General features: G+C 36.6%; 3 protein-coding genes across 4 annotated transcripts; 2 read left to right on the top strand and 1 right to left on the bottom strand.

Annotated features, from left to right (window-relative positions):
- Positions 1–4,632: 4,632 nt before the first annotated feature.
- On the bottom strand, positions 4,633–6,008 carry LOC111792179 (probable LRR receptor-like serine/threonine-protein kinase IRK). The gene has a single exon (XM_023673518.1). It carries the CDS (start codon positions 5,911–5,913, stop codon positions 4,747–4,749), a length of 1,167 nt encoding a protein of 388 aa, XP_023529286.1. The 5' UTR covers positions 5,914–6,008; the 3' UTR covers positions 4,633–4,746.
- Positions 6,009–9,389: 3,381 nt separating this feature from the next.
- On the top strand, positions 9,390–26,334 carry LOC111792809 (kynurenine formamidase-like). The gene is made up of 5 exons (XM_023674397.1): positions 9,390–9,935; positions 10,096–10,140; positions 10,437–10,509; positions 11,150–11,247; positions 26,228–26,334. Exons 1-5 carry the CDS (start codon positions 9,515–9,517, stop codon positions 26,332–26,334), a joined length of 744 nt encoding a protein of 247 aa, XP_023530165.1. The 5' UTR covers positions 9,390–9,514.
- Positions 13,918–22,897, top strand: LOC111792725 (DNA-directed RNA polymerases II, IV and V subunit 3-like). 2 transcript variants are annotated; one of them, XM_023674289.1, is made up of 4 exons: positions 13,918–14,369; positions 15,084–15,321; positions 19,804–20,111; positions 22,552–22,897. In XM_023674289.1, the coding sequence occupies exons 1-3, from the start codon at positions 13,918–13,920 to the stop codon at positions 20,074–20,076; spliced, it is 963 nt and encodes a 320-aa protein (XP_023530057.1). In that variant the 3' UTR covers positions 20,077–20,111; positions 22,552–22,897. The 2 variants fall into 2 exon arrangements, with proteins under 2 accessions (XP_023530057.1, XP_023530056.1); XM_023674288.1 differs by lacking the exon at positions 22,552–22,897 and having other exon boundaries at positions 19,804–20,339.
- Positions 26,335–27,903: the final 1,569 nt, after the last annotated feature.

Genomic DNA, 27,903 nt, shown 5'->3' with positions numbered 1-27,903 from the left:
AGACATTTATTTAGGAGCAATGGTGGTGGACAGAAGCATGTGCGTCGTAATCTGAACAAATCTCTCTCCCACTTTTGTCTATAAAAAAAACATAGAATAATTTGTTTGGTCTCACCAACCAATTCAATTTAATGTCCATTTTTATTTCCCTAACTAATTAAATTATTCCAATATTCTTATTCGTGCGTTGAGTAATTAATAATTCTTAGTGATTATAAACTAAATATGTGAGGTGGCAATATCGTAGTTAGTTCCAACTAACACTTGTTAATTTCGGTTCTTGTTTGTTTTGGTCCGTCACGTATTGTCGTCTGTCTCACGGTTAGGAAGAGGTTTTCATGCCCTTATAAGGAATATTTTGTTCTCCTCGCCAACTGAGGTGAGTCTCACAATCTCCTCAACCCTCTCTTGAGAACCTAATGTTTTCGCTGGCATACCGCCCCGTGTCTGGCTTTGATACCATTTGTAACAATTCAAACCCACTACTAACTGATATTTATCTATCTGCTTTGGCCCTTACGTATCGCTATCAGCCTCACGATTTTAAAACGCTCATGTTAGAGAGATGTTTTCACTTCCCCTCTCAAAGATCTCACATGGGTTGTACCTATTCCGCTTGTAACAAAAGAATTGGACGATAGTAAGTCCCTAGGGACAAGTGGAATTGAAATCTTTGAATCAACCTAAATTTTGAGTGAACTAAAATCTCAAAAAGCTCAAATATAAAATATTCATAAGTGACAAGTCATTAGTAACACTAATTACAGACATCAAACATTCTTAATTTTCGAAATACGGTAGAGTTTGGTTTTAACTCTATTTTCCAGGTTGCTCAAGTTGACTCGATAAAAATAATATCAATCAATAAAACAACTCGAATTTTCAATTTTCCAAAAATTCAACCAACCCAAATTAAAAAAATTTCAACCTTTATGATTTGGGTTAGGTAGTATGAGTTAATGGGCTCTCGAGTCATATGAACATCCCTAATTAATGTCAAGGTGAGTATTATCTAAGCATCTACACTCGGTCAGAGGTTAGAGGTTCGAATCTCCCACCTAAATAACCTAAATACTGTCAAACAAAAGGAAGCTACCAGCGAGATTAGATAATGAAGTTAGACATTTATGCCAATAAATCAAGTTTACACATCAACCTAATTTAAGGTTGAAAATGTAATTAAATTTCATTTAAGTGTTCATCATAAATAATGATTTATTGACCTATTAAAGTTGAATTAGGGTTTAATTTATCCAATATTTCTAAACTATTATAAAATCAACCTAATCTTGGTCCCTTTACCAAGAACACTTAGAAAATGTTTTAAATACTAAAATAATAAATTAATTAGTATTGAAGATTAGGTATTTATATCAATAATGCATGTAAGTATTATTAAAAATAAATAAAAACTTTGTAATAAAAATAGTGTTTGTGCAATGCATATTTGAATATTTAATATTAATAATAATAATCAAGAGCTAGCTAGCTAGGACAACTGTTTCCCAATGTATGGTGATTTAATATTATTGTTTTTATTTGCAAAATAGCTAACTATTTAAATAATTATAGCTTCTAAAATATAAAATAATTAAATATATATTTTGGTTCGTTTTTTTTTAAAAAAAAAACAGGTTTAGAAGTAGAGTGTTCGTATCATCTGATAACTCGACCAACTCAAACTATCCAACCTAAACTATAAAGATCGTCGGGCTGGNTTTTTTTTTTTTTTTTTTTTCGATTTGGGTTTGGTCGAATTTTCAGAAGGACAATAGTTCAAATTGATTTACGAGTTGACAATTTTTTGGTCGGGTCAACCTTTAAAAATAATTTTAAAAAACAACCTTAATACCCAATCTTAATGTAACGTCCTGTGCTAGGGGAAAGTTTACACACCCTTGTAAATGGTGGTTTGTTCTCCTCCCCAACCAATGTGGGACAGCACAATCCACCCCCTTTGGGGCCCAGCGTCCTCGCTGTCACTCTATCATTCCTCCAATCGATGTGGGACCGCCCCCAAATCCACCCCCCTTTGGGAGCAGCGTCCTTACTGGCACACCGCCTCATGTCTACCCCCTTCGGGGAACAGCGAGAAGGCTGACACATTGTTCGATGTCTGGCTCTGATACCATTTGTAATGCCCGCCTCATGTCTACCCCCTTCGGGGAACAGCGAGAAGGCTGGCACATTGTTCGATGTCTGGCTCTAATACCATTTGTAACGCCCGCCTCATGTCTACCCCCTTCGGGGAACAGCGATAAGGCTGACACATTGTTCGATGTCTGGCTTTGATACCATTTGTAACGCCCCAGATCTACCGCTAGCAGATATTGTCCTCTTTGGGCTTTCCCTTTTGGGCTTCCCCTCAAGGCTTTAAAACGTGTCTGCTACAGGAAGGTTTCCGCACCCTTATAAATTGTGGTTTGTTCTCCTCCCCAACTAATGTGGGACATCACACTTATTAAACCCAACTCAAAAATAGAAGGTTGGGTTCGGTTGTGAGTTCTATCTATGTTGCTCGACTCACCAACTTAACTGACTCAAAATTTCGGATTTGGTCCAAAAGATTTGTTCCGCAGTACTTTCAAATACTATTTGAAAAAGCAATAAATTCAAAGCTCCAGCTGGATTATTCCATCTTTTAAAAAGTTTTTTTTTAACTTATTTTTTAAAATTATTTTAAATAAAATAAAGAATAAAAAAAAAAAAAAAAGTAAAGGGGTGTTGAATAAGTTTGACTAATACAAGCCCCTTTCACATAGGTGGGCCAAAAGTAGAAATACAGAAAAAATGTGGGAAAAATTAGAATTAAATTAATATTATTAATTGTTTTATAATCTCTCAAATTTATAAATCTATTAATTAATTAAATTTCTAAATTATCTCGTCAATCTTATTAGTTAGTGTCTTCACTAGCTATAGGGCGAAGTATAACATTCAACTAAGAGTTGTCGGCAAAGCATACTGTCTGAAGGCCGAAAGCCGAATCAGAAAAGCAAGCACTAAAATGAAGAAAGGTAGTCTGAAAGAGCGGGATATGACAAGATAGTTAGACCGAAGGGAAGGAAGTTTTGTCTGACAACTATTGGCTCGTTGTTGACAAAGAGGAGTCAACTAGCGATGGCAGCTTCTGAAAGAGTGAGTGAACCATTTAGATTTGAACGTCTAATTTACATAGGAATTAATAAGAGAGATTATAAAATGGTCAAATGGGAAGAGAAGATTGATATCATATGTGTGTAAAAGTCTAGTGAGGACTAACAGTGCGACCCACACCGACATTGATGAGGGATCCAAAGTCACCACTCCACTTTCTTCTTGGTGGTAGTGTCCATCACAATTACAACATGGTCGGTTTATGAATAGAAAGGGAAAGATTCGAACTTTTGAAGTTGTTACAAAAACAAAATGAAACTCAAGACCGGTGGAGACTCGAATCTAGACTGTCTCTGTGGCCAACTTGATCTAGATTTTATCCTCGAACAACAGCTAGTCATTGCTACAAAAAGAATGAAGAACTAGGGTGAATATAAAAATACTCGATAAGTAGCCTGTTAACTAAGGTACTACATCCCTTGACTTAATATCATTATCATTCATACTTGCAATGTTCACGAAAATTTATTCTCTTGATCGTGTGGGTCGAGTTCTTAAGTTACTTGTACCAAAGTGTCCTCCATGTGATCGTCACCCCTCTCTAGATGGGTTTACAGAGCGTGAGTACTACATGGAAGCCCACGTTCGTTCCCACACACAATATATAGTCAATCTAGGTTCCAATTACCCATGTGATCTCTCATTCATCTCAAGGCAAATCTACCGAGCATGAGCTCTATATGGAAACAGATGTCCATTTCCACACTTGATACTTAGTCATAAATCTTAAATTTGCGACACTTCTCTAACTAGACCAATTTAGGTCACATAGTCGATACGAAATCATGAAGCTACAAACCTAGGCAAGCATCACACTAATCAAGAGCTCACGACATACAAAAAGCTTGCCTTTATGTGAGGGGACACTAAAATGGAACTTCGACCGATACATATATTCAATCTTGCCAGTGAAATGTCAGGCAGATTTCCAGTAAGATGATGTTGGATGTGACATTGCACATGAAAGACCTTGTCTCCGAGTAAAAATAAGGTCGAGTCGAATGACTTGGCCTAGTGTAGAGGCAAATCGGTTGTGCCGCAGATGATTGAACATGCACATGGGCGGTGTGTGTGGTCGAACAAGCTTGAATTCCTCAATGTTCAGTTGGCGAAGACAAACCTCACTTAAGGTCCAACAAAACTATAAATCAGAGCGAAAAATGACTATAGGGTTCGGGTTCCCTTCAAGGCTGACTGTGAGTGTGTCAAGATTACGACGCCGCTAACCCACGTAAAAAAACTTACTTTCATGTTTAATCGAAACCTAAACAAATGAAGATGTATCACATTTAAAATATTTTTTAATTTTGAAACCAACTTATAATTTATAATTTATAGTAGAAATTCAATAAAATAATTAAAAAGTTTAAAAGTTTAAATAATAAATAAATACATTATTGGTCAAAACACTAAATTTATTATTATTATTATTTTGTAGAGTACATTATAAAAATAAAATAAAAAATAAAAAAAAACTATACAAAGCCCAAAGCACATTTTATTATATGTCGCCGAGATTCATCGTAAAATGCAAAAAATAATAAACAAATAAAAACTATATAATTAATTTAATGGACGACATGTCGGATTTCAGGTCATCGGTTTTCCTTTTCCCCTCCCGCTTCCGTACGCTTCCTTGCAAACAGCGTTCGGCTTCTGCGACGGAGCGCACAGCTGAGACGACTGTGGACATCCCTGCAGACAATTATCCCCCAAGCTACCGGAGACCGGATCGCCGCCGAAGAAGAACTCTGCCGGCGGCTTCCCCGTCAGAAAGTTCCCATCCAAGTACAACCTCTTCATCGTCTTCATCTGGCTGAACTCCAATGGGATCGTCCCACGTAACCGATTGTACCGGAGCGACAGCGCCGACAGCGCCGGATAGCTCGCGAAATTCACCGGTACGTTCCCCTCGATTCTATTGAACCCCAAATCGACGGCGACGAGGTCACTACCCGTAGCGGCAGCAGGGGAGATCTCGACACGCGTCAGGCTGTTATTAGCCAAATTAATCTGCTGGACGGATGGGAGGAGGAAGAACCAAGGCGGCAAGGTTCCGGCGAGCGAGTTTTCACTGAGTTCGATGACCTCCAATTGAGTCGACTCGACAAAAGACGATTTCTCCAAATACCCAGAAAGGGAATTTCGTTTTAAAGCGAGTTCGAGTAAGTTCGGCGGGAGTTTTGGAATGGAGCCGGTGAGTCGATTGAAGCTGAGATCGAGGCGTCGTAAAGCAGAGAGGAAAACCAGAGATTTGGGGAGATTTCCGGCGAGGGAATTGTGAGAGAGATCCAAGGATTCGAGGGATTTAAGGTTGGAAATTGAAGGTGGGATCACTCCGGTGAAGGAATTGGAACGGAGAATGAGGATTTGGAGATTGGGGAGAGAGGAAATGGCAGAGGGGATGAGACCGGAGAAGGAGTTGTCGGCGAGGTCGAGAACCGTTAATTGAGTGAGGCGAGAGAGAAGTGGGGAGAGAGTGCCGGAATAGCCGGCGGGATCGAGGGTGAGTTGGGTTATGCGAGTGGCGGCGGGATTGCAGAGGAGGCCGCAGGAGAAGGAGGTGCGACGGGGGAGGGCGCAGGGATCGACGGAGAAATTCCAGGAGGCGAGACAGGACCAAGGGGGGATGGAAGAGGGTTTGACGGCGGATTTGAAGGCTTTGAGGGCGGAGAGATCGGAGAGGGAGGTGAGAGAATGAGCGAGGGAGGAGAGAGAGAGGAGGAGGAGGAGGAGGAGGAGAGAAAAGATTGTCATGGCGGAGCGGTGGGGTTATGAAATGGGTTTTGAATGGTGAAGAGGAAGGGGAAGGGGAAGGCATTCATTTGAAGTGGACATTGGGAGTGGAAGTTGAGGCCATCTTGCAACCTGCGCTAACAGATATTTTATTCCATTACTTCTATTCAATTTGGGTCCCACTCACACCCTCTTATTTTTATTTATTTTTATTTATTTACATCCAAATTTAAACGTTACGAGTGTACATTCAACCTAACAACTTGATAACCCGGACCAACTTAACCCGAACTATAAGGCTTGGGTTGGGTTGAATTAACCTTTCGAGTAGGATTTTGTTTATTTTTTCTAAACCCGAACTAAATCTGTTCAATTTTGAATTCGTGAGACAAAACCTTCTAATCCACCGACCCAAATAAAACTATATAAAATATATTAAGAATTCTAAAGTATGAATGGATTTGTCACTACTTTAGTCGATCTAAAAAGACTCACGTCTTAGTTTGACCACCATTAAATACATGTTTTGTTTATTTTATTATTTTTAATTTTTTTTTCTAATTTATTTGTTCAGTTTCTTTTATATATATACAAGTTTCTTCTCATTATTTTATTTAATTTCTTTTATATTATTTTATTATTTTATTATTTCATTATTTTTAATTTCTGTCCTTAATTTCTTTTATATATATATATTTTAAAAATACTTTAATATTTCATATTATTATAAAACGCATTAAAATACATTAACATATAATCATTAATACATTTTATATTATTTTTAAATGAATATTCACACATTTTATACTATTTTTAAATATATTTAAATATATGGTTTATTATATAATACACATAATTATTTAATTTAAGAATATTTATGGAGGAAAAATAAAATATGTAATGATATAAACTCGATCGAAAAAGGTTTATGTATTTGTAGAATAAATAGCTCTAACTTTCGAGAAGAAACCAAATAGAACCGAATGAACAAAGAAAAACTACCAATTGGGAGAATCTGGATAATTTAGTTAAATTCATGAGTTCTAGCTTCAATTTTTCCTGAAAATTGTTGAAACTTGTTCCATTGAACAGTAGATTAGATCTTGACGTTTCGTGAAGGAACCAACTTCAACCAAAGCATAGAACACGTGAGTTGAGGATGAAACTAGACCACTAGAGCCAGCTACACGAGCGTTTATTCACGGTTTTTGTCCAATTTTTATTGTTTTAAATACGATTTTTTTAAATCTATTTTCATCGATATATATGCCTTAATTTTGATATATATGTAAAAAGTGATTAAGCGAGGTGGGACGAGATTTTAGTGAGGTTGGGGTGGAGATAGGAGCAGGGATGAGGACCCGTTTAGTTAACAAGGAGAAATCTCTTCCGGCTCCTAGGTTTTAGTGTAATAAGTATGCATTGGTCTTCATAGGTTCATCATCATTAACATTAACTAGAGTGGTTTCCTACGAAAATCATCGTCCTAATGCGTCATGACATTTAAAACATGCATTTCTTCTTAATATGGAATAACGTCATATTAAGGAATCTCATAATCTTACCTCTTATATCATCAACATCATATTATATCATATGACATCATCATATAATTCAACCACGTCATCATACGTCATACATCATACATTCTACATCATTATCATATAATATAGTCACAGTAACATAAATATAAAGCATAAATGATACATACAGGGGTCACTAGGCACGTGTCGTCATACATCAAACAAGTTTTCCAACCAATCCGATAGTAAGGCCACTTACTTAGTTGACCTTAGCCTGCATTTTCCTAAATACGAGTACGCTTATCTTCCATTCCTTGAAGTTGTTCTAAGTATCGTCGGGAGTCATTTCCTATTAGGAATGTCATTCGTTTTGTTAGTATTTCACATTTCTAATCTAATTTAACTTGAATTTGAGAAATATGACAACCTTAATTAGGGATAAAATCAGTTGTGAAAGGCTAAAAGACTCAAGGATCAGTGCAAAATTGCCAACCTGAGCCGAATAAGCCGTTTCTTTAGCCAAGGGACTTCGTGAAGCTGAGCCACTGGAGTCAAAGGAGTCGGCATATGTATTAGTGCACGTGTCACCGAGGGGTTCTTACACTCATGTAGGACGTGAAGTGGGTCGAGGCGCTTACAAAAATCATTCTCACCGGTATAAATCAAAGGATAAACCTTTACTGACTAGAGTTTATAACTCACTCGTGATTAAGATCAAGTCACACATGATCATTTTATAAAATATTAGTCTTCTTAATTACCACATTTATAAGGAAAAATTAAATCTTTTGTGGTCTAATCTTATACAAGCTCATTGCATAGGATACCCTCATTCACATGAGACATGATCACGTTACCTACTCCTTCGCTTCTAAGAGTGAAGGCTACCCTCACAGACCAACACGAATCATTCCAGGAGGTCACTTAACATAAAATTACTTTAGGCAAAGCACACTTAACCATGAAGTTTTTATGATTGAGCCACCGAAAATGAAGGTGCACCTTATTGGTATAAATAATAACTTTCATTTCCTTCAAGTCTTTCTTAGTCATTCTATCCTCATGTTTGTTTTTCGTTCAAATGTAATCTCAGTTCATTTATATACTCATCATTTACTCGGGTATTACACAGGCACCATAGTTTGTACTGTTGGGATATACTAATTGTAGTTCCAACCCTAGAAGGGCTCCTTTCNCATAATAACTTTCATTTCCTTGAAGTCTTTCTTAGTCATCCTATCCTCAGAATTGTTTTTCGTTTGAATATAATCTCAGTTCATTCATATACTCCTCATTTACTCGGGTATTACATAGGCACCATAGTTTGTACCGTTGGGATATATTAATTGTAGTTCCAACCCTAGAAGGGCTCCTTTCGGATTATTTTATTACTCGCTCAAGCTTCATATTTTCTTTTCTCGACGACTTAAACATAGGAAGTAAGCGACAAGAGCCTTCTTACTGACCAAGAATCTCTTATTTTGAAAAAGTTCTAACCAATCTTTTGAAATTTTGGTAGCTCTGCTGTTCTATTGTCCTTACTTCTAACTGTCTTTTATGCATGCACGTAGAAACGTATATAAGTAGTCTTAGCTAAAAGTTGGGTCGTTACATCAGAGAATAGATGCACGAGTATATATATATATATATATTTTCGGGTCTACCAAAAGTCAAAGGTATTATTGGTTCGATTATTCTTTAGCTGGCCCTAATGATAAAACTATTTTATAACGGGATTTTTAAGGTTAAGACTATAATACCCTCGATTACTCTTTCAACGCTCGTTACAATTTAACATTGTCTAAATGTTTTTAAACGCTCGTTTTTAACTTAGGTCTAAAACTTTAAAAATTCATGAATATATGGCTATTATTTACATTTTTTATTTATTGAAACAATATATTACCATAGGTGATAAGTTAATATATGAATTATATAAAAGTGGCTAAAATAGAATTACTTGTAAATGATTATATGCTCTCATTAGAAGAATATAACCCTTTTCTCCGCCACTTTATCCTCTTCAACTTCAAATTATTGTTGAACAATTGAAAAATCAGAATCCTTCCCCACCAAATTCCTCCATACCTCTGTCGATCATGGATCTCCGATTTCCTTTTCTCCTCTTCCTTTTCTTGCAGGCTGTTTCCGGCATCCTCCTCGCCGCTGCGTCCAACGTTGCCTACCCCTCCGTCGTCGATACTGGAGTCGGTGATTGCTCAGTTTCCGACGGCGGCGATGGCAGCCTCATTCCTATCCGTCGAGAAGTTTACGATAATGGACGAATCATTGATATCAGTCATCGGTTCACTGTGGATATGCCGTCTTGGGAATCTGACGAAGGGCTTGGGCAGTTTCTGTGGCTTCCTAAGAGTATGAAGAATGGTTCGCTTGCTAATAACTCTGAAATGAAGCTTCCGGCTCACACTGGCACGCACGTCGATGCGCCTGGTCATGTTTTTGATCATTACTTTGATGCGGGATTTGATGTTGACACACTCGACTTGGGAGTCCTCAATGGTATTGATTCTCTACTAATCTTTGGTTTTCTTCGGTGTGGTTTTGTTGAATTTTTTTGAATTTGTGGCGTTGATTCCATGGATCTATTTTAAACTGAAGCCTGTTATTTAAGTTCATACTCATGGGGTTTGCTGATTGTCTCATGTGCTTGTTTCTTCAGGTCCTGGACTGTTGGTTGACGTTCCAAGGGATAAGAACATTACTGGTACGCCATTGCAAGCATTCTTCATTGCTTTTCTTGCTTGTTTTTTTTGTATGTTTCTCACTAATTTAGCTTTACACGGTATCTCCAATGTCTGCAGATATGTATGTTCCCTAACTCTAACCCATCTCGTAGACCCTGTGGATATATTTTGCAATTTTTTTTATAAATTACGTTTTATCTACCAAGTAATACATAATCCAAAAACAAGAAATGGATGAGTCTTGATATTTATTTTGTAAGAAACGAACAATTCTTAAATGGGCGTTTAAACAATTTTTGGTTATTTGTTGTTGCAGCTGAAGTCATGAAGTCTTTGAACATTCCCAAAGGAGTACGCCGTGTACTCTTCAGAACATTAAATACTGACAGGTAAAAAATTTGTGAACAGTACTTTCAGTTCGTCACTTAATAACAAAAATAATAAAAATGGAAGCCTTAAGCTGTTGATGAATTATGATATATCTTGTTTGGTAAAGTAATTGATACTTTTATTTGAAGGTATTTGTTCTTCGAGGTTTTCATTTCATGGGCTTGTTATGTGGACGTTGTTCTTTTGTTCGTATTTCTAGCATCCAAATATGTATTTCTGAACTTCCAATGTTATTGTCTAGTTATCTAATCTTCTGCTTTGTTAGTCCTGATATTTGTTTTTATTTGTTTCATTATGAATCAATTTTGAACCCATAAAACCATGTTCATGTCATGTCTTTCTGATTTATAATGTCTGAAAAGTATAACAGATCCGTTAAGGCAACAGATTCTTAATCCTTACTTTCACGGGTTTGCCTATTTACCAGTTTTTCTCATATAGACTGTTGCAGTATTTTGTCACTACATGCAATTTCGTTTAGTTCATACAGGAAGGGTGGGGGGAGGGGTGGGATCTACCAATATGTATCATAAACTGTACAGTCCAGATCATGTAATGAATAAAATCTNAAGAACAAGTATCAAAGGAAACCAAGAATAAACAAAAGAAAACTTCTCACTTTGATCCATGCCAATGCAGAGGTCTCATGTGGAAAAAGGAGTTTGACACGAGCTATGTTGGATTTATGAAGGATGGAGCAAAATGGCTTGTAGACAACACTGATATCAAACTAGTTGGTGAGAGAACGGTTACTCCTGTTCATTTTGAAGTCAAATTCATATTTTTCTGAAACCTCAATGATTCAACTACCGGCTNTTTTTAAAATTAATGAATTTATGTTTTTCAGTGTGATTGATTGTTTTTTTTTTTTTTTTTTTTTCTGTACTAGAGAATATATTCTAGTTGCTCTTGTTCTCGGGGATCTTTCTTTTGCAAACCAATTTCAAAGAGTCTTCGATTTCTTCTTTCTGACTGCTTGATTCAGAATTGGAATGCAAATATTTTTTAGGTAGTTTTTCTATGTAAAAATTGAAGTATACTTACATTGTAATGAATGTGTACATACAAAGTAATTACCTAGAGTTTTAATCAAAGTTATGCTCTAGTGATTGCTGATAGCAATTGCTTTTTCATCTTATGAGTCATCTTTTATCTAATACTTGCTATAATTGTGGAACTGCATTGGTTTATAAACTCGAGAACGAAAAAAATCCTATTGTCTAGTCAAATATAGTATGTATCTCTTTCCCTTTGAAGTTAAAGTCAAAGATAGACAGGATGAATGGTCACTCCCACCCTGCCCCTATCACGAACTCGTTTGGGAAGCTTCTATACAATATCCATGTTCTTCTAAGACATCTTTTATAATAGTCCAAGTCCACCGTTAGCAGATATTGTCTTCTTTGGACTAACAGATACTATTTGTAACAGCCCAAACCCACCACTAGCATATATTTTCCTCTTTGGGTTTTCTCTTTCGGACTTCTTCTTAGGGTTTTTAAAACACCTCTACTAGGGAGGGGTTCTACACCCTCTCCAACCGACGTGGGATCTCACAATCCACCCTCTTGGGGGCCTAGCGTCCTCGCACACCACTTGGTGCTGCTTTGCTAGGGAGAGGTTTTTACACCCTCTCCAACCAATGTGGGATCTCACAATCCACCCCCTTCAGGGCCTAGCGTCCTCGCTGACACTTGTTTCTCTCTCCAATCGACGTGGGATCTCACATCTTTTATTGTAGCCATCCTGCAGTCTTTCTATATCTTTGTCACCAGGTGTACAGCATATTATTATTGACAATTGCTCATAAAGATCATGGCTTTCCTGCACATCCATGGCTTCCTTTAGAGATACCGAGTAGTGAACAAGACAAGATTAACACAAACACTAACACCATCTTTTGCTTCAGGAAACCATTCTTGTCGAAGGCTTAAAGCTTGATGGCGTCCAGCCGGGATTATATTCGATTCATTGCTTACCTCTCAGGTTGCTTGGTGCCGAGGGGTCGCCAATCAGATGCATTCTAATCAAGTAGTAAGTGAGTTCCATTCTGTTGGAGTTCTGGTTAAGGGGGGGAGTAGGATTACAATATTGTGCTATTTGATAGGCTTTCTAAGTTGATAGATTTACATTCAAATAAAGTGGAAATATCATCATTCTCAGATAATAATCAAGTTAAGTGCGGAGACTGTTATATTATGTTGGTAGTTCCAGAGATGAAGATGACATTATTTCTGAACCATTGTTAAAGGTATTGATAAAATGATGCAAGCTTGTGCCATAGTTGGATATTAATAACCCTTTTACTTTAAATATTGTATAGATTTAGGGGAAAAGCTTATAAACTCAGCACATGGGCAGGATTTTATGAGTTGAATTGTCGTCGGATTTGAACCACCATGTTACCTTGTCCATCTCGTTCGAGTACAATTTTGTTTCGACGTTGCTGTAAGATAAATTTATCATATCCGAGCATTTGAAAATGATATCGGTTGAATAGTCCAAATGAGATTGATGTTGGTTTTTTTCAAATTTAATAATTAATTTCATTAGGGTATCGGTAGTTTAATTTCATTCTTAAAATGGTAAATTGGTGTGGTAAATTTTAGAATTAAACCTAAAAAAAAAAAGTCAATTTCAATGATAGGTAAATAAATATAAAATTGTTATGATTAATTATGATGAATAAAATAAATATGTTATCAAATTTTGCATATTTTCTTTTTGTTTATTATTTATACATTTTAAATAATTGTTGAAAGTGCTGTGTGCTTTCAATTCAATTTCTATTTGTTTACTAAATTATTTGTAATGAGTTTAATTCTTTTTTTAAGGACCAAAAAAAACCATTATGATCTTATTTTTAAATAGGTAAGATTAGCAAAAAAATAAAAAATAAAAAAAATAAAAAAAATCATAATTTTTATGAAATATTTTTTGTATTTACTCAGATGTTTTATAAATTTTTAATAAAAATCATACAAAAAAATCTTTGAAAAGAATATTTAAAATATATATATATAAAATTTCGACATGATCTCTGCAAATTTTCCATGGAAAATTACTCGTGGAGATCCCTACTAAAACACCAATTATAACGAAACACCAATTATAACGAAAAGAATTTCAATATGTCCTTCGGGTTAGTCCCAAAATTATTACTACGACATTTCAAATATTAATAATACTTCTTATTAATATCCGTAATAGAAGATTTTTTAATATTTTTAAAAGGGTAGAGAGTATTTTTTGAAAATTTTTAAACGTTTTTTTTAAAATATCAAAGATATTTTTGGGTCGAGTCTATTCACTGGCAGACCGGACCGGGTCGGTTTTTCACCAACAGCCTTTTAGAAGGTCTCCACATCTCAGAAACCCTCGGAAGTCGGAAGAGAGAGTAGGGAGCCATGGAAGGGGCATCGTACCAGCGCTTTCCCAAGGTGAAGATCCGAGAGCTCAGAGATGACTATGCCAAATTCGAGCTCCATGACACTGATGTTAGCATGGCCAACGCCCTCCGTCGCGTCATGATCGCTGAGGTCCCCACCATCGCCATCGACCTGGTAGAAATTGAAGTGAACTCCTCAGTTCTTAACGATGAGTTCATCGCCCATCGCCTTGGTCTCATTCCCCTCACTAGCGAGCGTGCCATGTCTATGCGCTTCTCTCGCGACTGTGATGCTTGTGATGGTGATGGCCAGTGCGAGTTTTGCTCTGTCGAGTTTCACCTTCGTGCCAAGTGCCACTCTGACCAAACCCTAGACGTCTCCAGCAAGGATCTCTATAGTTCTGATCACACTGTTGTCCCTGTTGATTTCTCTGATTCTGCAGCAGCTGCTGGTGAAGCGCTTGATACCAAGTATTTCCTCTTACTCTCATGTGTCTCGACTCGTAGACATGTTTGTTGATTATATTTTCCCAGCGAGATTCATTTGAGCTTTTAGCTGATTATTGCATGTAGTTGGGTAGGCGTATTCGTGGTCTGTACTGTTAAGTATGCAACGCCATCTGTTATTCGGTTTACAAATGGAGGGTAAATTTTTGGGTGAAAATACATCTTAGAGATAGTCTATCACTTCTACTTTGGAGCTTGACCGCCAAAGTTATAATGCGTTCTTTTCTTGCTATGCAACATTCCTGCATTATTGTAAGATAACATTCTTTTCATTTTCTATTGCGGTCATTTTCCTCTGCTTGTTGGTTCACTCACATGGCAGCAATTTCATGTTAGGTGGACAGTTGTGATAAAATGCTTGTGTTAGAACAGGTTTATGAGTTCATCTTCATGGTTCTGGATTTCCCTTGTATTTTTTTGTTTTTTGGTTTTTATGCTTCATGTTCTATGGTGAGCAAACATAAATTTTGGGACACCAATAATCTGTTTGACTGAATGCCAACGCACCTCACTACCTTAATGATGAATTTTCTTGCATTCTACTAAATTGCCTGTCTGAAATTTACATAAAAAGAAAAAAAAAAAATTGTAATGCGGAAAATATCATTTTAATCTAGTATCATTGTGGTTAGTGAAATAATTGCTCCTCAATTTGAGCGGGTTTTGTGATAATTGTAGAGGAATAATCATTGTGAAGCTACGTCGGGGTCAAGAATTGAGGTTGAGAGCCATAGCCAGGAAGGGCATTGGTAAAGATCATGCAAAATGGTCGCCTGCAGCAACTGTGACATTCATGTATGAACCAAGCATTCACATCAATGAAGACCTAATGGAAACATTAACACTCGAGGAAAAGACTTCCTGGGTTGAAAGTAGCCCAACCAAAGTCTTTGAATTGGATCCTGTTACCCACCAGGTTCTTCTCGCATAACCTCCACTTCTCTTTCTTTTTATTTGTTGCAATGGCTTTCTGTAATTTTCAAGCTGCTCTCTATAATATATGCAATTTCCCAGAGGGTTGTGTAGAAGAGCTGATCTGAACTGTATATTTCCTCTAATATCACTTTCTGTTGTTTATGGTTTGTCATGCGGGGTTGGCATATTTGAAACTTTTTAGAATAAACTATAGTACTGTGCTGTTTCTATCGCTTCTTGTAAGTGGGAGAGCTAATATAAGAAGCAATAAAGGTATTAGCTTTGTGGTGGATTTGTGTAACGACCTACTTTTCGAGGGACTCGAGGCATGAATTGCCACTAACTGGCGCAGAAATTGAAAACAACATAATAATTTGATTCAATTTGAAAACATGCATGCATTAACTTTAAATCAAGATAAAACAGTACAAGTCCATAAAAAAGACATCAGGGACAGTTTACAAAATACAACATCAAAACATGTACATGAAAATCTTCAAGAGTTTGAAATCAAGACTCTATTCAACTGGACACGCCCTCACCTCGATCCCACAACTTAGTTTCCATTTGACAAAAAAAAGTAGAATGCGTGAGCATAAAAATACTCGGGAAGTAGCTTGCTTGTAGGCTCTTAGCTTATTCTAAGTCTTATGTCATACACTTTCTTTAAGTTCATGTGTCTTATTACATACCTAGACGTCACATTTCTAAGTCATAGGCTCATCTAGGTTATGCTAGCTCACCCAAGCTCAACTTAGAGTTCTTGTTTGGTAATTTCGTGGCTTCTCATCATTCAGTACTATTAGAGCTCTTATTGATTCATTGGTTCTTGTAGTTTGGTTCCTCGAAGCTCAATCAATTCATCGCATCATAAGGTTCTAGGATAACCCAAATCTTTACTAGTTCCTTCATTCATAATCTACTTGCATATCATGCACACTTGAGGCATGACCTCATTATGGTTCTAACTCATAATCTCATCATTCCGTTACAGACACTATCAACCAAGACAGATTCTCTATTAGGGGTTAGTTGGCGTCTCTATAGACATACACTTAACCCCTTGGCCCGGTGGGAAATCCTAGTTTGAAAGGAGAACGAGGGAGGGAGTAGGGAGAGATTTTTTTCCTATTAGATAGTTTACATTCTGTAATTCTGTGACTTCAAAAAGAAATGCCTAGATCTTCTACATGTTCGAAAGCTTTTTGTTTGTGTTCTATGCAAGTCTTGAGATGGCAAGTCTGGTCCTTTATGATGTATACCTTCTTTTCATAACACAATTCAAGTGTTTTTCCCCTTCTGTTTCTTTTAATAGGAAACGACATTTCAATGCGATGAAATATACAATAAGTAGCAGTGCTGAAAAACTCATTGATTAAGAAAAACCTTCAGGTTAGCCAATAGATCCTCTAAACTGTAGTTAGAAAAAAGGTGCATTTACACCAAGTAAAGCAAGAACAAGAATTAAATTATAGAAGTATTTAAAAGAGACTTTTTTTTTTTGTTAGAAAGGCTGCTTATTCCTTTCTAACCAATAAATAAAATAAATAAAATAAAAGAACCCAGAAAAACAACCCATGTAGATGAAGAAAAACTTGTCTAAATGAAGTGTGGAAGGAGACAGATCCTTGATTTGTGCCTTATTGGAATAGATTGAAGTGGAAAGGGGCTATGATTAAGCTGGACATCAAATAAGCGTTTGATAAAGTGGATTGGGACATTCTTGATCTCCTCCTACAAGTTGAAGGATTTATCTCCCAACGGAGAGCATAGATCAGTGCCTGCATTTTTCACCAAATTACTCTATCATCTTTAAAGGGTGCCCGTGTGCTAAGATTTTGGTATCGAGGGGTCTTAGGCTTGCCTTATGAACCATGCTGCAGAAAATGGGTCCTTAAAGGGTCTCTTAGTGGTTTGAGAAGAGCGTAGTATCCATCGTTTACAAATTTTGGATGATAGTGTTCTCTTCTCCATCCTTGATGACAGTCCTATCCACAACACTTTCTCCATTAGTGAAATCCTTTGAGATGGCTTCAAGCCTAAACATTAATGCCGAAAAGTTCAAGATTTTGGGCATCAACTTAGAAGAGGAGGAGCTGGAAAATTTGGCCTCTTTGTTCGGTCGGAAAAGGGAAGCTGGCCGAATGTCTACGCCACAAAAATAGAGAGGAGGTTGCTAGCATGGGAGTCTGTCCATATCTCAAAGTGAGGTTGTCTGACATTATTAGAAGTGTCCTTTCAAATCTTCCCACTTACTACTATCACTGTTCTCATTATCAAAAAAGGTTGCTGCCATAATAGAAAGCGCATGAAGCTTACATTAAAAATAAAGGTCCGATGGGAGAAAATTATTCTTCCCACAGTCAGTTGTGGTCTTGGCATCCAAATGTCTACCAGAAGAACCATTCTCTCCTTGCCAAATGGGCTTGGCGGTTTTGGTTTGAAAAATCAGCCCGTTGGAGACATGAATATTGCTAAATATGGGTCAACCCATTTCAATCTTAAACTGAGATCCTTAATGGTCCGCAAATAAAATGGTTCCTGGAAGGTCATCCTCTGTATGCAAGACCTCATCTTCGACCGATCTTTGACCCATCTTCGTCCATATTCATCATAGAGTTGGGAATGGAGAAACTACTTTTTGGCATGATGACATGTTGCCCTGTGGTCCACTTGCCCACTGGTTCCCTCTATTATTCTCCATCTCAAACATTAAGGCAGCTTCCATTCATGATATCTGGAGTGTTGAAAGGAGATTTGGGGATTTATCTTTAATAAGGAATCCCAAGGAGGAGGAAATTTCAGAATGGGCTGATTTATCCACAAATCTCCTTCCTATCCAACTCTCTCCTACTTGCGTTTCATGAGTTTGGAAATTGGAAAATGATGGCATTTTTTCTACAAAGTCTCTCCTAATGGACTTTGTCACCAACAGGAAAATCTTGCCTGATGGCTTTACAAATATATTTGGGAAGCCACCTGCCTGGAAAAAATGCCATCAACATGCATGAGAAACTCCAGCAATGCATATGGGAAAATCTTGCCTGATGGCTTTACAAATAAATTCTTCATATGGGAAGTTGCTCGCCTTGCCATCAACATGCATGAGAAACTCCAGCAATGCATTCCCCACATGATTCTCTCGCCCCAATGGTGCTCTATGTGTAAAAGGGATGCTGGATCTCAAGACCACCTTCTCATTAATTTTTTTTCTTGCCTCCCTCTGGACATACCTTATTTCTGCTTTTAATTGGTTGATTCCATACCCTGGCAATCGCATCTTCTTGCATCCATGTTATCTGGGTATCCACACAAAAAAGGGAAGTACCTTTGGGAAAATCTCATCAAAGCTTTCTTTTGGGTTACTTGGACTGAGCGCAACGAATGAATCTTTCAAAACAAGGAGAGGCCTGTTGAACACCTTTTGTATAGTATCATTTATCTTACTCTATCTTGGTGTAAAGTGATACCTCTAATTTAATCCTTACTCTTTTGTCTCTCTTGTGACCAATTGGAAAAGTCTTTTGTAACTCCATTGCTTGAAATTTCTTTTCCCTCGTTTGCTTATCCAAACCAAAATAATAATAAATAAATAAAAATAAAACTTGTATATGTTGGAGCATGAGTAGAAAACATGGTTTTGAGTTGAGCTTTTCATGCACATAATACACCACTCATTGATAAACCCATAGAGGGTTGATATGAATTCCCTTGGGACCAAGTAACTCGATACCAAAAGAGTTCAAATCTCTGAGGCAAATAGAGCTCAGATACTAAATAGTGTGAACTCCCTTGGAAATTGAAGTAAGAACCATTTTTTTGGTATCAGAGCACTTTGGTATCATTTCAAGGGCACTGCTTTTGTAAACTGTTGTGTGAGAGTTAATATTCCAATGACTAAGCAAATTGGAATTGCATTATACTATGTGGGAGGACGCTTTTCAATCTTTCAGGGAGCACTCTAGCTATGATCTTATAGATGCATGGGACAAGGCTGATAGGGCAGTAATTGATTGCTGTATTTGCTTCAGCTATTTTGGAATTGGACCTATATAAATTTCATTAAGGCTAACATTTATAATGCCATTCTTTAAAGTTGGGGAATTCTGTCGCAAGGTCTTCTTTAACGATGTCATGATTATTTGGATTTGTCACTTTTTTATAAGCACTGGAAGCCATTGTATCTTGCGGTATCTTCACTTCGAGAAAAGAATCAGCTTAAAGGAGGTACTGATTCAGGTGTAATTGGTGTATTAGGAGAAAATTTTCATTCTCGCTGCCGCTCATGTATGACGTAAAATTTAAGATGGGGATTCATCTTTTTTATTTAATTGTAGTAATACCCAAATTCTGAGATACTTCGCTTACTTATGGCTAAAGAAAGTATGAAAAATGAGTGATCCAAACTTAGCCAATAAATTTTTTATTCTTTATTTTTCATTTGACTTGTTTAACTTTGCTGCTGCTTATTCTGTTTGTAAAGGTTCTGGTGGTTGATCCAGAGGCATACACTTATGATGATGAAGTGATTAAGAAAGCAGAAGCAATGGGTAAAGCTGGACTAGTGGATATCACTGCAAAAGAAGATAGTTTTATCTTCACAGTTGAATCTACCGGTGCAATAAAAGCTTCCCAGTTGATACTCAATGCCATAGATATTCTGAAACAGAAACTGGATGCAGTCCGCCTTTCAGACGATACTGTAGAAGCAGATGATCAGTTTGGTGAGTTAGGTGCACATATGCGAGGTGGATGATCCAGATACCAGGCCTTCCCATATGTTTCTAGGAGGTTAGGTCAACTGTAATTTTGTTTTCCTGAACAATCTAGTTTTTCTGTACTGATGAGCCTGGTTTAGTGCATTCTTTTTCACATATTGGATGCACATGTAGCTTCCGGAGATAATTATAATGTAGTATCTTTGGCATTGGTTGGCTCATCCTCATGTTTGACCTGGTTCAATGTATTATGGATGATCGTTAATTCAGCTTCTTCCTTGGGGGTTTTTTTCCCAGGCAATGCCTTGATTATTAATTTTCCAGAAGCTGCTTCCTTAGGGTGGTGACTTGCCCCAAGGGGGTGTAATAAAAACAGCCCCTCCTTAGCCAAATGACATGGTGACCTGGTTCTATGTGTAATATAATGAAATTTTGAATTGCTTCTAGGTTCAGTGATCTACTTAACGGGGCGGTCATTTGCATGAACAACCCAATTTGGATTGGCCAAGGCTAATAAGAACTTGACCAACCTTGAAGATTTAGAATTAAAGTTAGTGATCCTAGATGTCTAGAGACTTGGGAAGTAATAGAGAGAGAGAGAGACCCTTTCCCTTTTCCCTTTTTCCTTTTTCCATCATATGTTGGCATGTCCTCCAAGGTCCTCAAAGAACACTGGTCAGTAAAGCCTTGGTTCAAATGACCCCAGATGCTTTTCACCAAAAGTATCGGGATCTTGTTGGCCAGGGTTTGTCCTCTCTGTGGCTCCCGATCTTAGATTATAATGGGCATCCTATTTCCTTAAATGACATGAACATTCTTCTTTCCTAGAAATATAGGATCAAATTTTTGTGATGGACTTTTATAGGCCTATTAGATGTTTCCAGACTTGGGCCAATTTTGAGACCCAAGCTGCCTTTGTTTCTAACTCATCAGTGATATATTACTTTCTTATTTTGGTTGACTGCCCAGAAGTTTGAGTTTCTGTTTTCAGGTTTTAAGAATAATTGTTTAGGAGCTTTTGCGATTCGAAGTGCTTTTTTTAGATACTCTTTCTAAATTACAATGTCCCTTAGATTTTGTTTATTTTTACTTCTTGGACTATTTAGCCTTCGAACATCTGCTCTTTCATTGTTCATTCGCTTCGTATGAAATCAGACTGGTTTATCTATATGTTGATTAGATGTGAGGATTATTTGTTGGTTGGTGGAAGCTCTTACAGGTTGGAGCTTTAGAAGAAAGGCTAATAATCACAGAATTCTTTTGTAATAAGTCTTCTTTATGTTCTTTTCCTATATATCTTTCTTTATTTCTCATAAAAACAACAAAAGAAATACAAGAGATAGTAGGTTGACACTTCTTGGTTTCACTCTTGAGTGTTGTAGGGTTGGGAATATTCGACTCAGGCATTGCATGTGAGATTCCACATCCTGTGAGATTCCACATCGGTTGGAGAGGGGAACGAAACCATTCTTTATAAGGGTGTGGAAACATCTGGCAAATACATTTTAAAACTTTGAAGGGAAGCCCGAAAGGGAAAGTCCAAAGAAGACAATATCAGTTAGTGGTGGGCTTGGACCCTTACAAATGGTTTCAGAGCTAAACGTCGGGTGATGTGCCAGTGAAAAGGCTGAGCCTCGAAGGGGGTGGACACAAGGCAGTGTGCCAGCAAGGACGTTGGGCCCCAAAGGGGGTGGGGGTGGGGGTGGGGGTGGATTGGGGGGTCCGTGTGAAAACTTCTTTCTAGCAGACACATTTAAAAAACCTTGATGGGAAGCCCGAAAGGGAAAGGCGAAAGAGGACAATATTTGTTAGCGGTGGGCTTGGGCCATTACAAATGGTATAAGAGTCAAACATCAGACGATGTGCCAGCGAAAGGGCTGAGTCCCAAAGGGGGTGGACCCGAGGCGGTGTGCCAGCAAACACGCTGGGCCCAAAGGAAGGGGGTGGATCGGTTGGAGAAAGGAACGAAACATTCTTTACAAGGGTGTGAAAATCTCTCCTTAGTAAATGCATTTTAGATCTACTAGAAGTGGGCTTGAGGTGTATATAATAAACCTCTAACATTTTGGATCAACCTGACAAATGACAACAACCCTGGATAACAATATCAAAGTTGAAAGCAGAAAGTTACTTAAATGAGCAATGAGTTGCCCTCATGATGTTGTAATCATCCAGGCCCCGAAATAAATGAATGTTGGCATCTTAGTTGCATCCACAGTCTTTTAATTTATGAGCAGTAAGTTTGTACCTTCCCTTATGTTTAACCATTGAAGCTCTTCTTTATTATGCCATTGCAGGTCCTGATTCCGACTTTGTACTTTTACTGTCCAAGCAGTTCCCATTATTTCTCTGCACAAAATCTTTATTACCTCTTGTACTCGTGCAATTGCCTTTTACTTCTCTTTCTTTACCATCAGTTTCTTAGGCAATCAATGGATTTTTAATCTTTCTTAGCACAAAAATGGCCTATGCTTTGTCTGGGAAATTAATTGTTTTGGGTCTCATTATTGTAGGCTGTCAAAAAGATGCTCAAAATTTTGTCTGAGAAAGTCAGACATGGCTGCCTGCACACACCTTTGCTGCTTCCTCTGAGAACAGTTGACTCTTCAAAGGCTGGATTCTTTCGGGGCCCCTAAGGAAGAAAACAACAACCAGAACCTTCTCTGAGTTATTTTGGAATTCAACTACTCTTATTATCTCAACCACTTTAAAATGGACTTTACTCATGTTTCTCTTCATTTCTTCTTATTAACCTGTTTGGGAATGGTGTTACAAGCCAAATTTTATTAACCTGTTTTTGTTTTGAGTTGTTCTTAAAAGAGTATTTGTTCTTTGGACTTGGAGGACAAATCTTTTCAAGGTTTCTGGCTTTTGGTAACAATTTGTATGCTCTAGAGTTGGTGGAATCACATTTAGATTTGGTAAAATGAATGTTTATTTTAGGTTATGTAAGCCAAAGACATTTTTATTTCTAACCGTTGCTAGAAGATATTGTATGTTTTGTTCATTATGTATCAGGTTTTAAAATGCATAAGTTAGAGAGAGGTTTCCACACTCTTGTGAGGAATGCTTCGTTCCCCTTTCCAATCGATGTGGGATCTCACATCAATAATGTAACAACTTAAGCCCCACCGCGAGCGTATATTGTCTTTCTTGGGCTTTTCCTTTTAAAGTTCACTTCAAAGTTTTTAAAACGTGTCTACTAGAGAGATGTTTACACCCTTGTAAAAATGTTTCGTTCTTCTCTCCAATCGACGTGAGATCTCACGTCCCTTTTGGAGCCCTTTCGAATAGAATAAGGTTTAATTAAAAGCATTGGATTCCATATATTTATGTTTTTTGAATCATCAAATGTTAAGGGGCGAAAGAAGAAGAGAGATTTTGGTACAAACTGAGTGGCCATTAATACCTTTGTTTTCAAGTCCTTTCTCAGAGTACAATATTTACTTCTCTCTCACTCATCTAACTCTCATCTAACCTTCAACGGATCAAAGATGATAACCACAAATAATGCATGGCTAGATGATCCTCAACTTACTTGTCTTTTCCCATCAATCCATCCATCCTCAACAGTTTATATGGATACTCGGATTAATCCAAATAAGGTTTTATTCAGCTTGGACTCATAAGATTCCACGGACATAAAACTAGGTTCAAATTATAACTCTAATACTCCATCTCGTTAAGGACAACGAGATCTAGCTTTTCATATATCTCTCTACAAGAATATGAGATTGTTTACTCTTTTGGTTTCTTCAAAGAAGCTTCACGTAAAGACCCAACAGGTAGAACATAGCTGGATTGGAATAACTAAAGAATCTCTAAAGGAACTTGCAATCTCAAGAAGTATACACCCACCTTTAATCAATGATGTCACCACGTGCATATACTATTATATCAAAGCCAAGTTTTGATCTTGGGACCTGTGGGTTATGGCCCACCACACTTCCGCTGCACCACTCTGATTAGTTAACATAAGAATAATTTTTAGGTAAAAGTAAAACTTTCATGCACAAATGACGATGAATGCTGAAAAGACCATGGAAGTCCGTATATCTAAAGATAGGGAGTAGTATACATTATTTTTTGAATTTTCGCTTAACCTCCAGTAGCATAGTTTCGACTCCTTTTTCATTACATGATTTTTTATTTACATAGAACCTCGTTAGACGAACACGACTCTCCACAATGGTATGATATTGTCCACTTTGAATGGAAGCTCTTATGGCTTTGCTTTGTGCTTCCCCAAGAGGCCTCACATCAATGAAGATAGTATTTCTTGATTATAAACTCATGATCATTCCCTAAATTAGCTAACGTGGGACTTTCATCATCCAACAAACCTAACTCGAGGTCATGGTTGTAGAATTAAGAATTTCCATGTTTTTTTTACAAAATTATAAAAATATGAAGAAATGAACAACATTTTTTTTTTTATACACTAATCAATCAACACATCAAACTTATGTGAATTTGATGTGATCTCTTGGAACTGCCCCATCTTGTTCATTCTCTTACATAAATGTTATTATTATTATTTTTGAATCACATGAATTCATTATGATATTCTCATTTCATAACATCCCATCCATCACATTATTCTTAACACAAGTCCTTCAACATTATTGTTCTTTGTCTTTGGAAAAGTTTCCAATATTACCCTTTTCTCCAACAAAATCTCTCAACTTATGTTTTTGTTCCAAATCTACCCAGTTTTCATTAACGTTGTCAACCACAATGCGACCAACAATGTTGTCAAAATGGTAAGGGCTCCTCTTTTATGTTTATGATTCATAATTCAGGGTCGAGTAGGGTCTCAAGTCGATAAGTTTTGGGTCGAGTAGGGTCTCAAGTCGATAAGTTTCGGCCTGTAGGGCTCTAGAATTAAGCTCATATATATGAAAGACGAGAATTTGTTAAATTTGGTATCAATCGAACACTCGATAGACTCTCCATAAAGCTATATGACCGCTCGCCAAAATAAATATAAACACACTAATAAATATAACAAATAAGCTACCAAAAAGTTCCCATATTTGTTGACTAGTGTTTCCAAGAAGTCTTTATTCTCCACTTTAGGCTTAAGAAAGCCTCATTCATCGTCCATAAATTAATAATTATTTAGTAAGATAACGAGAGGGTGATTCTAGAATTAAATTCATTTCATATATTATTTTGATATGAACCAACATAAATTACTGTAATAGCCCTAGCCTACTGCTAGCCGATATTGTTCTCTTCCTCTTTTTTCCCTTTCGAACTTTCTCTTAAAGCTTTAAAATGCGTGGGGTTATACGAGGTGTTTCGTTCTCCTCTCTAACCAACGTGAAATATCACAATTACATTTTTTAAAAATTTAATATTTATTTTATTTGTTTGAGAATTAATATATAGAAATGATTTGACTATGGTGAGGTAAAAAGGTCAAAGGCAGGTAACGAAGTGTGGAAAATGTAATATGAAGGTTTGAATTTAAGCATTGCCTCAGTCAAATACCTTTGAAATGGAAAAGCTTCATTTATTTATTTATTTATTGAAATTATATTATAAAATAAAAGAATTTTTTTCTAGAGAGAATTATTGTTTTTGCTATTAAAATAAAATAAAATAAATAAAGAATCGTTGTCGGCCTTCATATAATAAGAGCTGCCAAAATTTTAGTTTTTGACCTTCTTACCCTCAGTTGTCTCGCATCGGTCGGGTTGAAAAAGTGGAGAGTTCGACTTCAATATATAAAGGAGGTCTCTTGGTTTATTAAGTCAACAATAATTGCTCCGCTTCATTCCACTTAGACGGTTGAGAGCCAGTCATATAGTACATTTTCTAACAATTCCAGCTCAGTTTTTTAGCTGATCTGGCTTGGGTCTGATATCTGATATGCTTGGATCCTTTTATATTATTTTTTTTATTCTGAGTCAATTTTCATATTAGAATTTTAAATTATGATTGTGAGACTTCTTCGGTATAATTAGATTTGAAAGAGTAGGTTTAAGCTAGCATTAAAGGGCATCAAGGGATTGTATTGATTTCGACTTAGGCCAACTAGACAAGTGATTTTATTGTCAGCTTGATTGGATGATTTGATTGTTGTATGAACCAATCTTGCTGATGTTATATTTATGTTATGCTATGTTATGAGATTATGTTATGTTATCGATGTTGTAATATACATGAACTTCCCTATGTCAGGAATTGATACTATAGAAACTCGTGCATTTTATATGTCACATGCATCAAGATATTTTTCAGTTATGGAGTATGGACACGTACATTACAATATTTATATTTCTCCATGATATTATGCAAGCTTCTTTCACTCAGTGGCTTCGATAGTGTGAGATTGCATTAGTTGAAGGGCAAGCCTAGGATACGTATACGCCCACCTAGTGAGTCCATGCGCGAGTGTGTGAGCCACACTCGCCGTGTGTAGAGGAGTACACTACACATCCAATTTTTGCTCATATTAGAAAGTAGAGTTGAAGGCCATAAAATATTTTTACGAAAAGATAGGTCCCACCATAATTGCTTGTGTTTATATTTTCCGACCCCAATAGTGGAGTTATTTAGAGTGTTTTTCATTACTTTGACCTTATTGTTATTTCGTTTTCGCTCTTTTCATTGACGTTTAATTTATTTGAAAAGAACTCTATAAATGTTTAAGTCCATGACATCATTTATGAAATATTTTAAATTAACTTTTCACGCATATTAGACATATCATGCATGTAGTGACAACCTTTCTCTTAATAGAAAAATAGATCAAACAAATAATTAACATTTATTCATTTTTTTTAAGTTGACGCTACGAAAAAAAAATTTGTAAGTCTTTGTATAATATTAAATAAAAAAAAAAGTAGTCATCGACGCTATGGAAGTACGGTTGGCGATAGTGCAAGGATAAGGACACGGACTGAATTCGTGCAATTTCCCTCAATTTTCTTTTGATTTTGGATCGATGATAAGGTTTGAGATATTCGTTTGTAACGACTCTATTTTCTAATAAAATAGAGATCGTCACTTATATGCATGACATGCTTAATGTNAATTTACTAGGGAGAGGTTTCCACACCGTTATAAAAAAAAATGTTTCGTTACTCCTTCAAACAGACGTGGAATCTCATAGTTATATTAAAAAAAAAAACAAAAAGAAAAAAACATTAAAAATATTTCATACACAATATCATAAACCTAAACGTTTGGAAAGGTAAATGTCAATGGAAAAAAAGTGGAAGCGAAACCACGAAATTCAAAGTAATAACAATGACGTGATCTAACCTAATGGTAACAACCATTAACAGATTTCTCACCTCTCCATTAACCGCTCACAATTTCTTCAGTAGAATACATTTAATTCCTTTTCGCAAAACCAAACCGAAACACAAAAATGGTCTTTATGCACATTTAAGGGATGTGGCTCGAAGATTTGAAGAGTTTGTCACAATAGGTGAGTTAAATTTCTTTTATTTAGCTAAATAAAAAACTGTCTTTTTAAATGGTTTGTATGAAAATAATATTATAATAAATAATAATCCAAGCACTATAAAATAATATTGACATATATTTTTTAATTTAAATTTTACTATCAGACACAATCGAGAAGAAATGAAAACATGTTATTTGACTTTTACGGCAAGAGTTAAGTGAATATTTAAAATAGGTGAAACCTCGACATAAGAACGAATTTTTAGGATGAAAGCAAACAAATTTGGAACTAGATAGAACTTTGGCTAAGGTCAACTAAGTAAGTGGTCTTACTATCGGTATGGTTAGAAGATTTGTGTTATGCATGATGACACATGTCCAGTAACCCGCACGTGTCATATGTTTGATATATGTATTGTGTTTATGATATGATATGTTGAACG

The sequence above is a fragment of the Cucurbita pepo genome, chromosome LG04 (genome assembly GCF_002806865.2).
Source record: "Cucurbita pepo subsp. pepo cultivar mu-cu-16 chromosome LG04, ASM280686v2, whole genome shotgun sequence".
Lineage (NCBI taxonomy): Eukaryota > Viridiplantae > Streptophyta > Magnoliopsida > Cucurbitales > Cucurbitaceae > Cucurbita > Cucurbita pepo.
Note: the sequence above shows the minus strand (reverse complement) of the source record. Positions and strands in the feature narration are given on the sequence as shown.

Bases quoted from the DNA above. Each gene is read 5' to 3' on its own strand.
- LOC111792725 (XM_023674289.1), top strand. From the start codon at position 13,918: ATGGAAGGGGCATCGTACCAGCGCTTTCCCAAGGTGAAGATCCGAGAG. The intron at 14,370-15,083 runs GTATTTCCTCTT...TGATAATTGTAG, and splicing joins GGTGAAGCGCTTGATACCAA to AGGAATAATCATTGTGAAGC. The intron at 15,322-19,803 runs GTTCTTCTCGCA...CTGTTTGTAAAG, and splicing joins TGGATCCTGTTACCCACCAG to GTTCTGGTGGTTGATCCAGA.
- LOC111792179 (XM_023673518.1), bottom strand. From the start codon at position 5,913: ATGACAATCTTTTCTCTCCTCCTCCTCCTCCTCCTCCTCTCTCTCTCC.
- LOC111792809 (XM_023674397.1), top strand. From the start codon at position 9,515: ATGGATCTCCGATTTCCTTTTCTCCTCTTCCTTTTCTTGCAGGCTGTT. The intron at 9,936-10,095 runs GTATTGATTCTC...TTGTTTCTTCAG, and splicing joins CGACTTGGGAGTCCTCAATG to GTCCTGGACTGTTGGTTGAC. The intron at 11,248-26,227 runs GTGAGAGAACGG...TCCCTATGTCAG, and splicing joins CACTGATATCAAACTAGTTG to GAATTGATACTATAGAAACT.